The sequence below is a fragment of the Anas acuta genome, chromosome 3 (genome assembly GCF_963932015.1).
Source record: "Anas acuta chromosome 3, bAnaAcu1.1, whole genome shotgun sequence".
Taxonomy (NCBI): Eukaryota; Metazoa; Chordata; class Aves; order Anseriformes; family Anatidae; genus Anas; species Anas acuta.
Window position 1 is genome coordinate 90,066,793 of NC_088981.1, and position 13,510 is coordinate 90,080,302.

The 13,510-nt window shown below is 34.8% G+C and overlaps 1 protein-coding gene across 1 annotated transcript in view; it reads left to right on the forward strand.

Moving 5' to 3' along the window:
• The first annotated feature begins 2,650 nt into the window (after nucleotides 1–2,650).
• EYS (eyes shut homolog) overlaps nucleotides 2,651–13,510 on the forward strand; it is an 830,760-nt gene continuing 819,900 nt past the window's right edge. Inside the window, exons 1-2 of the mRNA XM_068678264.1 lie at nucleotides 2,651–3,410; nucleotides 5,498–5,611. Coding sequence (XP_068534365.1) covers nucleotides 2,666–3,410; nucleotides 5,498–5,611 — 859 coding nt within the window. The 5' untranslated portion in view covers nucleotides 2,651–2,665. The remainder of the gene's footprint in view (nucleotides 3,411–5,497; nucleotides 5,612–13,510) is intronic.

Here is a 13,510-nt window from a genome sequence, read left to right on the forward strand (position 1 = left end):
CCATCCCATTGTGAGGTAGCACCCTTTATCAGTAAAAATGAAGCCTGTATATGATATCAGAACTATGCATAACCACAGAGATGAAAGGCAAAATATGTGGGCAAGAATTCTTCCATTTTAGTTCTCTTTTCAAAGTGTCTGAAAAGAAAGATAACCTTTTATAAACATCAATTTTAGTAACCCCTGACAAAATCTCATTATGAAAAAGGTATGTAAAGATGGGTCGCTGAATGTAGGATTTCTAAATATACAGTAATATAATGCATAGACTTTTATATCTGATAATAGTGACAGAAGTAATAGCAGCTATAATAGATATAATAGTTCAACACTGATAGCTTAAAAGAAAAAATTTTAAATTATCCAAACTACACATTTGCTAGAATATTATCTAATGGTATTGCTGAACATCATGTGATACTGAAGATGATGGAGTACTCTCAAAATAGAAAGATGCTTAGTATTCAAGGATAGCAGTTTGCTTGCAAATTTATTCTTTATTTTATTTTATTTTATTTTATTTTATTTTATTTTATTTTATTTTATTTTGTTTTGTTTTGTTTTGTTTTGTTTTGTTTTGTTTTGTTTTGTTTTATTATTTTTCCTATGGGGAATTAACTCCCAGGTGTATAAATGTAAAGGCAGACACAGGAATTAGAAATTGGCATACCTGTCTGACTGTGGAGTTGGTGGTTAGGGTATATCACCTATCTGAAGGCAGAACTGGAGTTCGATAATTAAATGAAAACAAAAACAGTTCTGAGAGGAGGAGTGAAACTAGTTTCCATCCATTTTGAGTTTAATGTTTTAAGTCTGAAGTCTGTTAGTCATAGTTAACACCTTTCTTGTTTCTTCAAAAGCTTAAACAGTGACAAAGGTCATTGGGCCAGACTTAAATGTATGACAATTTCTTAATGAGGTCCAGTGTTGTCAAACATTGGCTCAAACAGTGAAGGCTACTTTGAAGCAAGAGAAGAGACAGAAGGGGGAAGGGAAAGAGAGAAGAGAAAGCAAAGACGAAGGGCATGGCAAACGTAAGTCTCTCCAGTGGTCAGCTGGGAAGAGAATTGATGAAGAAGTTCCTAGAAGAATGCTCTCCCCTGGCCATCCCTTCAAATCCAGCAAATGGTTGCCACATATCTTTACCGTAGTAAATATAGAGTTTCATCAGATTGCCTATAACTTGTTTCCATATACAGTACAGTTTGTATAAAACACTGAATGAATGATCCTTTCTTTGATAGGGATAGGTGCTGCATACTGTTAAGCTTTGTACATGCATAACAGTGAGTCTTTCAATGGGCCCCCCAAAAGAAAGAAAAGCAGGAAAACAGAGGAATGCCAATGGCAATGACTTACCATGAAGTCTGCTATCAACAATACCAGGTCTTGCATGAGCAAGGGCATGGGAATAACAACATAAGGACAACAAGGAGAAAATACTGCCACAGAAGCTGTAAGGGACAGCAACACATCCCCTGGGTGAAAGGGTGCAGAGCTGTGAGCAGCAAGAAAGCTGCAGAAGTGCCAATAGAAGGCTCTAGCAATTAAAAAGGCTATGATACCTAAGGCACAATGAAGCAACCTGCTTAAGTCTGTTACCAAGTAATTCTTAAGTGGTAAACAAGGGAAACGAACTAAGTACGCATGGTTAAATCCATGTAAACATCCACAGAACTATCAAAGTAAATATAAAGGAACCTAATGAACACACATACAGACCAGACTGGAATGCTTATGTAATGCTGAAAGCTAGTTAGACTAGGACATAGCTAGTAGTCTAGGACATAACTAAATTTTAGATGCTTTCACTGTACTTTGGGTGAAAATAGGAAAGACTGTTATTACTCTATAATTGTCAACAGTATAATTGTCACTGTAGCATTTAACAATTTTCATTTCAAGTTTTCCACTAATCACATCTTTATTTCTTGTCCTACTTGTCCACTTAGTATAGTACAAAGTATGATCCAAAATACTTTGGAAATACATGGGGAAAGAGGATGAGATTTCATGATAAGAAGTAATTAAGGTAGTATTTCGCATACAGTGTAAATATGAAAAACAAAACAAAACAAAAAGTTTCAAAAATAGGTATTTTGAAGGCCCAAAAAAAGGCTTTTTCATAAATTAAATTATCCTGGAATTATCCTGGAATTATCACTACATAATCAGAATTTCTACTTTAATTATAAATTAATGATAAACCACTATCAGGAAAACATCTGTAGTTAAAACTCATGACTAGTACTAGATGTTCTGCTTTACTTCTCAGTTTTGCCAGATGTATTATCTGAACTTGGTTATCATTAGCTTTGGCCAAGAGAGGGAGGGAAGATGGCATGTGTGATTTTAAGCTATTTCTGTTCCATATGCAAGTATATTGACTAGCTAAATGAAAATCAAATCTTCAGTGGGATCAGAAAAAGAAGTCTGGCTTTAACTATATTAGTGTAGTATAATTAGATGTAGATCCTGTTTTATTGTACATATAAATTTAATGAGGCTTTGACTGTATTTTGTGTGAACACAGAAATGTTTTTCTCCATTTGAATTCCTAGGCTATGAAGGAAAATACAGAAGCAACTTAGGAAAAAAGTGCTCTAAATCTATCTTCAGTAATGAAGCAGGTGTGAACCAAGATTCCCATTTTCCAGGTGGAACAATGACTACAAAATCAGCAGTCCACATGGTAGTGTGTTTTCTTCAACTCTGCATTGTGAAGGGGCAGATAATATGTGAGAGGCAGATGGTTGCTGAGTGGCAAGTGGAACCAAAACCCATTGTAGTAAAATGGACACCAAGGGAAAACATCTGCTCAGACTTTTATACAGAATGCTGGAAAATGAATAAGAATACTACCAGGGAAGATAAAAATCTCAGTGTCCCTCAGATATGCCCCTTACAGCTTCAGTTAGGTGATAGTCTCTTCATCTCCTCTGAGCCATCCTTCCAGTCGTATGGAATGAATTTGGTAAACGTCTCCAAGGAAGAATTTATTAATTGCCCTAAAAGTGGTTTTCTTCAAGAGCAGCTGATTTTTGTTTGCCAGATAAGAGGACTGCACCAAGTTGACCCAAATTGGCTTGGTGCTGGGACTCATTACTTTGCAGAGCTTCATAAGAGAGGTCCAGCATTATGCAAGATGGGCCTTCGTCTGAATGTAACCATAAAGCAGCAGTTTTGCCAACAGTCTCCAAATGCACCATTATGCTCTGGGCATGGAAGATGTTTAAGCCATGTTTGGGAAAAAGCATATAATTGCCATTGTTACCCACAGTATTCTGGAAAATTCTGCCAGAAGTTTGATATGTGCTCCATTAAACCTTGCCATAACAACGCCTCATGTACTGAGAAGTCAGAAGGTACCAGAGATTCATATGAATGCACTTGTCCTCCAAAATTTTCAGGTATTTTTTTTTCTCTCCATGTATAACTGTTACATATATATATATTCATTCGTTAATGCATAATAATGCAGTGAGCACATTATTAACAATGTTTTTATACAGTTTGATTGTCCATTGACCCTACCACACCTGCACTGTCTTTTTTACCTATAGTTTCTTATATGACTTTGCAGTTGTTCAAAGAAACGTGCTTGGTTATATTTGTGTGTACATTGTGAAGAAAGAATAAATAAATACTCATCGTGTTTCTTTCCCACTTATGAACAAGACATAGGTAAGGACTTGTGTATGTAAAAAAGATAACTGATTATCTTTGCTTGCTTGATCAGCAGATCAAGTTTTTACACAAAATAAGATAAATAGTTGGGTATCAGCCCATACACAAATAGTTTTTAAAACAAAATTCTGACAATCAACAGTTTTGTTGAAATAAACATTTAATTCAACCTGCAACAAAAATGTCCTTTGCAGCTGAAAGACCTTTGAAGTTACATTAAAGAAATCTGTTTTCAATTGAAAAATCATGCATTTAATTTGAAATGCAAGGAAAAAAAAATCCACTTTTCTATTGTTAAGTTCTTTTCCAAGTAAGTTTGCTAAAAATACTTTTGTTACCAGATTAAATATTTCACAAATTGAAAACAAAACAAAACGAACACACACAATTCTATCTAGGAAATACTGAAGTATTTATCTAAAGCCCACTGAAGGAACTAAATCTGTGTTGAGGATCAGACTACCAGAGAGTACAACATGATTATATACATTCTTACCCAGTCACTGGACAGGAACATGCAGGAACAGAAGTGGATGAAGGAAAGTATGGGTATGTTTCTCCTACATTCAGAACAATGGAGTTCAGGAGTTCTTTAGGATGTACCAGAAATAAACATTCCTATCAAAAGAAGGATTGTTGTATTTCTTTATTTTTTTGTGAAGAAGAATTCTAGCAATGTTCCTTGGGTGGATTGCAATTCTGTGCTCTTATGAATGTGATGTTATACTGTGAAACACAATTGATGAGTCATGAATGAGTGAGGTTCACAGAACACAGAAATGAAAGTTATGTTGCATAAAGTTTGCTGTAATTTATTTTTAATTGCTTTACAGACTGCATAATAATTTGATTACTAATGCACTTGCAAATAGCAGATTATGCAGGTATGAATATGTAAGTATTATAAGAAAAATATATTTTTAATTATTCAAGGTTTGGTAAAAATAGTGGAAAAACAATGGCAGAAATTATTGATGCAGCATGTTTTTTCTTTTTTTTATCTAAAAAAGCTTTATAGTACTTTTATTTAAACTGATAGAAAGATTCTAAAGCAATTATGTTAAAACCAATCATCATGCTTAACACTATCATTAAGCAATGCTTAAAATATTCTGCTAGAATATATGAGACAGTGTTGGCTAATGCCATCATTTTGCACTGACATTATTGGTTCAGTAAATAAACTGAAGCAAGAAAAAATAAGCAAGAAAAAATAAGAGATTAAACCATCATATATTATGGATATGACTACAGAAATGTACAAGAGCTAAAAGCACCTCCCATAAAGTGTATTAGAAAGTGGAAAAATTGCTCAAGTGTGAATGATGTTACAGCAACAATTAAAGTGGCAAGCAAAATTACGTATCTTTTCAGATCCATATGTTTTAATAGCATTTAAACTGATAATTAGAACTGTAATTCCCAGAAAGCTTCATATTAAGAAAAAAATAGTCAAAAGTTGGACTCCACATGTAAACAGCTTTTGGTCTTATGCTGGAAGAAACTGACAGCTACTTTCAAGTTACAAAGAAACAAATACCTACTGTGCTAATAGTATTTCTGGATTTTAAGTTATATGTGAATTTGTAGTTATATGGTAAATGAGTTCATATTACAGAAGCAGAACATCTTTATACCTCACTTTAGAACTTCAGTAATTTCGGTGAATGCTAATGATATGAGCACAAGTATCTAACCATCTATCTATAAAATTAAATGTTATATTTTACATATAAATTTGACATTTCAAGGAAAAAATAAAAGTAAATATTTACTTATTTTCAGTGTTCTTATTATTTCTTTTAAATAGGTAGAAATTGTACAGAAATAGTTGGACAGTGTCAGCTGCATACATGTCTCAGTGGCAACTGCAGCAATATTACTCCAAACAGTTTTCTTTGTGAATGTGACAAGGGCTTCACAGGTAAGAAAACACTTTTTTTTTTTCCTATGCTATCAGAATGGTGTGAACCTTTGCTTCACTGAAACAATTGTTTTAGAGGATTGTTTCATGGTTTGTAATTTCCGCAAATTTTTAAAATGTCTTGTAGCGTAAAGAAATCAGACTTCCATGTGAATATTTTAAAGGACTTGAGTACTAAAAGTAAACTTGTGTAAATGACAGCAGTTTTTGATATGTGGTTCACATTCATGAGGACCTTCCTCTTGCTGGTAATATGGCAAAAGTAGGATCATAATCACCAACTCACTGATTCTCAGATACAGAGTTTGCAAGAATCAAGGATCAGTTCTTGCTCAATGATTTAGGATGATTGACATATATATTCATAATTTCAATATCTTCTTAAGAGATGTGCTAGAAAAGTAAGATAAAAATAATTTAAAGAATCAATAATGTCATGATTAAGTGGTGTGTCTCAAAAAAAACAACAAACGCAACTCAGAGGTTAATCAGTTTATGCAAGATTTATTTGACAAATAAGATGATTTTGTGATAGTAGCTTAAATCAGAAAGTGTATCTAAAACCATTCTATTTTAAACACTTTTTCTGGGAGGTTGTGATAGCAGTTAAACTTAAAACTGTTTATTCTTATACTTCACAGCAGAGATTTATTGAGCTGGTATAAGAGAACTAGCAATACTCAGAAGAACATTCTTTAAGAAAAAGCTAAATATAAAGCTAGCATTTGAATATCCAAGGACAGCAAAACCTCTAAAAAGTGTTTCTTTCATGGAAGCATTAGTTATCTTAAAAGTAGAGCAAAACACAGAAGAAAAAAAAAAAAAGCAAAGGGGAGTAAATTCCAGTGCCACTGTTTATTTTCTTAATGAAAAAATGAACATACCTGTTTACATTTTAGTTGACTACAAATAAAATAAAATAAAATAAAATAAAATAGATGTTTCTAATTCTATATTTTTAGTAGATCCTTTTTATATTCCTCTCCCCTGTCCTTCACTGTATAGGGGATCATGATCAGCCTCATTCTGACAAAACCCTTTCTTTCCAAAGGAGGAAACTCACAGTCACAGAATCCATGAGTAAAGTATTCTACAACCAACTTTTTCCCCGTGCATGGTCTTTTTTTTTTTAAATAGTTTTGTCCCTTTCACCCAAATTGTGCTGAAACATTCTTTTGCATCTAAGCAATCCTTGCCTATTGGGATTGAGGCAAGAAGACAAGGACCACCCTTCCATATACAGAAAACCTGAACCCAAAGTGACATGAAAATAGTTCAATGTACTCAACTATGGTGACATGGCAGCAGTAATTGAAATGTAGTACTCCAGGTTTCTGGCAAGGATTGAGAAGAAAATGAGACTATGATTGTGCATTACCTGCCTTTTTATTCCCTAGGTAGCTAAAAGAGCATGGAGTATTCTTTCTTCTCTCTAAGCACACTAGCAAGAAGGCAGGATTTCAGGAATGAGGAGGTTCTCTTTTCTCAGGTGACAAGCAATAGGACATGAGGAAATGGTCCCAAGTTATGCCAGGGGAGGTTCAGATTGGATATTAGGAAGAATATCTCCATGGACAGGGTGGTCAGGCTGCATGGAGAAGTGGTGTAGACCTCATCCCTGGAGCTATTTAAGAAACGTGGACAAGGCACTAAGGGACATGGTTTTGTGACGGGACTTGGTAGGTTGGGTTGGTAGTTGGATTTGATGATGATCCTGAAGGTCTTTTACAACGTAGATGATTCTATGATTTTATTCTATGAATGATTTTTTTTCCCCTGTTGTAATATAATTTACTTCAGCTGTCACTGTTATAGGGATGTAGTACATCAGCATACCTTGCATCAGAACTATTTGACCTATATAAAATAACATTCTCTAATTATTTTTCAACAGTGTGCTTTCTTTAAATTCACATTTATTTCTGTAATAATATGTAAAATTTTCTGTCAGTATTAAGGCAATTTCAAGAATATTTACCCCCCCAAAAAATTATAAAAAGTGTCATTATTGGTATTCCAATGTATCTGTATTGTGTTCTGAGACAAGATGAGCTGTCTAATTATAAATCTTGTATCAAGAATGCTTAGAATAGAATTCTTATCAAGAATAGCATTTATTCTATTCTAAGCATTCTTGATACAAGATTAGCATTAAGAATGCTATTCTAAGTGTTTGAGTAGATTAAAATCATTCATCTATTTTGGGTGGAATAGAATAGAAAATACAAACAAAAAAACAGGATTGTGCAAATGATGTTTAAGAATTTATAAACTTTTATAAAAGTATTTTTTTACCAGAATGAGGTAGGAGACTGGCAGTAACTGTTAATATGGTATGAAAGAAAATACAAAAAGTTTTTGCCACTGCAAGATGATAAGATGTAAATAAAATTATGATAAAGTTATTTTATATTTGTAAATACAATTATTATTTACAAGTATTTATTCAAAATAAGTAAAGGTTACGTAACCCAAGTTGTTGCATTCACTATGATAAAATGTTCTTATTGGACTTGTAAAGTATATATTCATGTTAGCTATGGATTTTTATTTTTTATAGATTGTTTAGGTCATTCACTGAGCTCTTACAACTTTCCTCACGCACATTTTAAACATATTTCAGTAAAAAGCAGTAAACATTAGGCATGCCATTACTTTATGATTGAATACTCCATGATGAAATTTGCACACTTAAATTTATTAAGGAATGTTTAGGGCAAGGATATCTGAGAGAAATGAAGACAAGATGGATATAAGGATGAAGGTGGTAAAAAGGCAGTATGAGAGCAGCTGCCAGTCTACACACTTGTCTGACTCCTGCATTTAATCACTGTAGTCAATCCTATCTTCTTATATAATCCTTTCTTAATTTTCTTTCCATGTAATCTCACTGTCAACTCTGACTGAATACTTTAAGGTCTAGGTACCAGTGACAGGAGATAATAATGTGACTGAATATGGGGTCTGCAACGAAAATTAGACAGCTGGTGATAACAGCTCTGACTTGTGTGGTGCCAGCAGCTGGAGTGAATGAGGGTCTTAAGGTCAGCAGCTGAAGGGACAATGGATCATTAAGAGTGTGTGTCTGTAGAGTGAATTTTCTTTCAGTGACTGGGGTCAGGTCTTGAATGATGGTGGTCACCGTGTCCAGTGCCATCATCTGGAGCAAAAGAGGGTCCCAGCATCAACACCTGTAGAGTGGAAGAAGGGTGATCAGACCAGCATGTCTGAGCACCAACAACTGTGGGGACTGGTCCTTTTCCCTTAATCTGGTGTGTGTGTGTGTGTGTGTGTGTGTGTGTGTGTGTGTGTGTGTGTGTGTGTGTGTGTGTGTGTGTGCGTGCATGTGTATGCATGCATGCATGCACGCATGTGTAGTTCTTTAGCAGATGGTGCTGGACTTGGTGGTGAGTGGGAAGCCTGGGGTCTGGGCATCGATATAAGCTGAGCTAAGGGCATGTGCTGGTATTCTAGGGATCCATGAATATGCATGTCCTTGTGAACAAGAAAGTATAGATGCGCATATTTTAGCTGTTTAGATTCAATCCTGGTAAATCAGAGAGAAGGACTGGTATTCGATGTTCTGTGCTTTTGTTTCATGTGAGTTGTGTTATTATACATGGGTATTGATAAAAGTGCCTTCTCTCTGGGCAGTCTATGCATCAGGCCAGTAGTGTTTTCTGCATGTGTGTCATCTCTGCATGTATCTCTAGCTTACATGTTCATCTTTTCCATTGGTTGAACCTGGAATGGGAACACTGCAGCTGCATCCATCAACCTGCAAGGGAAGGACTTCCAGGGTGAATGGGGCTGGCTTCCCACAGCTGGGAAAGGAGTATCCTTGAATCCTGGATTCCACTAGAGGAGGTGTCTCTTATATAACCTCTAATAAACAGAATGTTTCTGAATCTGAAATTCTAACAGATCTTGAGGTACCATTCTGAAGATGCACAGAAAAATTTATGACTCATTCACAACCAACAAGAAATAGCAGTATCTTAGTTATCTCCATAATGGTAGTGTATTTACCACGGACAGTGTTTAGTGGATTGAGAGCAGAAGTTTTCTGCTTGAATATGTTTTGTTAAATCTGGGGGGCTTTTAACTCCTTAGGTGGGAAGAGGGTAGGTAACAGAAATAATTAAAAAACCAACCCTCTATTGAGCACTTGAGATTGTTGCTTTTTTCACATATTCCTGTAAGGGAAATCTACATTTTCTGTCTTCCCCGGTGGTCCAATTAGCCTCTTTACAGGCCATGATGAATTCCATCTTCATTTTTGGGACAGGAGACAGTATGATTATGAATGAGGTGGTTTTGCTTGGGACCACTCAGAGCTTCCATCATCCAGGTACTTTAATTTAAAGTGATCTGCTTAATCAGTCAATTACAGCCTGAGTACTGTGAAAAAAGCTATAATTATAAAAATATATATGTGTATATACGGACTGAACAAATGTATTGTTTGTATGGTCAGTATTTTAACAGGCTAATGATTCCATTTGTCTAACACTTATAGTCCAATTTAAAATGTAAAGACTTAATAATAATATCCAGAAAACAAACAAACAAACAAACAAAAAAGATTGGGAAAAAAAAAAAAAAAAAAAAAAAAACCACCCTTCCTAGTACCTATTTTTTATTTGGGTGTTATGCTTAGCTTTTCAGTGTTCCTCTTGGTCCCTAGATCAACACATCAAACTTCTTCAAAGACTGGGGACAAGAGTCGACACAAGTCATCAGTATCCTGAAGTCCTTTTTGGGAGGAGCATGATGTCCATGGTGGAAGATTCTCCCCCATTAGTCAAGGGTCCAGGTTAATTTTACACATTTTCATATCACATCCTGCTTCTTTCTCCAAGCTATAGGCAGGCATTGCTCCAACTACTCTTCCTCCCTTCACCCCAAACATGCACAGACACAAAGGGCTATTGTTTGTCAGGCAGTGACATAATGGGGAGAGGGAAGGTGGTGATGTCACTCCCTCCACAGGGGGTCCATTCCTAGAGATGAAGCTAAATTGGCATCAGGGATGCCAGGTATTAACCAGACAGGTTCTGAGCCACTGCACTGTCAGATCAGGACAAAAGTCAGCCTGAAGAAATATTCCTCCTATACGGAATTTGTTATTTATTATTTCTTTAGGGAGCAGGCAGGGCAACAACAACAGGGATGAAAGGAGATCAAGAGAAGAGGGCAATTAGAGAGCAAGTCTTTCCAGGCTATTTTAATCTCTCTCTCTCTTTCTCTCACTCTTACTCTCTCTTTCTCTCTCAACTGACAATGGTTTAATAAAACAGTTTGTCAAGGATGACAGTTTACTCAGAGAAAGCTTTCAATCATGAGGATGATGATCCTTAGTTATAAAATCATCCTGAGAAATATTCCCTTATCTCTGCTCAATGTCACTGGAATGGAGAAAGTATGGCCATGCCTTTTGGCCATTTTTATAAATGACACCAAAATGGTTGTAATTCTTTTAATGTTAAGAAAATGCATGCTGTATTTTTTATTTTAAATGAAGTTATGTTTTTAATCATGTAATTTCATGTATATTTCATATTTCTTTCATAAGTACTGTAAGATCTGTAACAGCATGTTCAGTATAAGAGTTTGAATCTCTCATCTCTCTCAAGTATCATAGAAGTATTTATTTATTTTTATAAAATGCTTTCTAAATGAGAATTCAGTCCAGGTTGCTTTTCTCAACCCTTTTTTCACCTTCATTTATAATTTACTTTTAATCCAACTTTAAAAAAAAAATAAAAAGACATTTTTAAGTTAGGGTTTTAGTCTTCCTCAGCATCTTTTGCTATATTTAGCCTCTGTCACAAACTACCATTCTGTAGATGTTTTGTTCTACTAATTTTCGTGTTCATCAGGTAATACTTATCCTCACTGATCTGATGATTAAGAGACTCAGCTCTTCTCCAGGTGAGTCCTATCGCATGCCAGAGACCATAATATGTCAGTCACATGTGACTCAGACATGAAAATAAACATGCAAATCCTAGCTCCTGATTCTCTGATACATACTTATTAAACTACTGTATTTAACTCAGTACCAGTGAGTTCATAAGATCTTATTTAAATCACTTTCGATTAGGGTATCTTAATTGGGACCTTAAGTTTTCTAGGGGCTGCTATTTCAAGAGAGTGATGCAGGGAACTGAGACCTTGAAGACACCACTTCAGCAACAAAGGAACGTTTTACTTTGAGAGCTAAGTGCCTTTAAGTTAGATGAAGAGAATATTTGATAGGACTTTTCATATACTTGCTGAGGCTAAAGCAATTTAGGCAACTGTCTAAACTTGTGCTAGATAAATCTGATACAAATAACTATAATTTACTTCTACAGACATGATACAGATCAATCTATCTTACCTAATAATAAAGATACATAACAAAGACCTGTTGGAGCTGCACCAAATAATATGAATTAGTTTCTCTGACCAAGCAGATTTAAGTTTTCTTAAATGTACTTTCCTGGCATGATTCTATTACACACTTCAGTAATCTAGTTTTCAAAACTTATGATTTTTAATAAGCTTCCTGCATCATACAATGCAGGAATTCCTTTTATTAATAGAAAAACATCATTGAGTAATAAATCAGTTTCAATATAATGATTAAGCAATCTCTGACAGTACTTTATGGTAGACAAACATAATTACTCTAGGATAACACCAGACATGTATCCTTCCTGTAGTTTATTGTTAACTACTAAATAGAACAACATTAAATGCTGAGCAGTTCAGTGATCCTTTGCTCACTTTAAAGGAATAAGCTAGCTTGCGCTCAAGTTTCCTTATTACTAAAGTTATGTCAGGGCAAATTCCAGTGACCTTTCCAACCCTTAAATGTAAATCAAGACCTTGGAGAGTAAATTGTACATTTCAATGACACTATAACCCAATATACTAACTAGTAAGCTTTTAACAAAATGCATTGTAACAAAATATTTTTGAAAACAGGGGGAAGGGGAGAGACAATTACTGTCTGCGAGATGAGTAACAATGCTTAGTTGTACAGTGAAAGATGGAAGTTGTGCTATTATAAGAAAAGCAACACTATTAACATTAAAATAACTCTGAAATAGATGGCAATGTGCAAACACTTGTGGGTGGTGTAGATTTTAAGTACATTGGTTATAAGATTCTTTGGGAAGGTATGCTTGAGCCATGATGAAGTAAACAGTTTGGCCGGTGAAACCCATGGCAAAATACCAAAAGATGGCTGAATTCAGAAAATGTGTTTTTCCTCATCATTTCTTTTGTCTTTGTGAAAGCAAGCTGTTCATTAGTATTGGTGGGCAGTGTCACCTTAGAAATTTGGTTTTAAAATTAGATTTTTTACCTACCTCGTGATTCATTAAATGCCAAGACTTAGGCTATAAGTTAGTGTCCACAGAACACAACAGCATGTAACTGATACATTTTATGAAAGCAGGTAAACAACCATTTATGTTATTTATAATAACTGATGCACTAGTTTGGTTCAGGATAAAGTAAATTCCTGGTATCATCTTCTTTCAGATGAATAATTGTCTGCCATGTTCTGTTGTGTTTTGTTGTTTTTTTTTCTCTACATGACTCTTATACTCCACAACAAATTTCTAACTGAACAACTTTTTTATTACTTCTATTTTAAATTAAATCTGGTTATTTTAAAATGTGTTTGGGTTTTTAGTAGTTGGATAAACAACGCAATTCTCACTGAAACTTAACTAAATTAAATCACTTAGCAATTGCAATATACACTCTAAATGAATGGGTTCATTGTGAGGTTACAGAACTACCACTGTAGTAAGTACCACAATTCATTATTCTAACCCCTAAACTCCCTTTGTTTCCATACTACATTGCCATTTTTGCAGAAATAAATGATGTGATAGAACA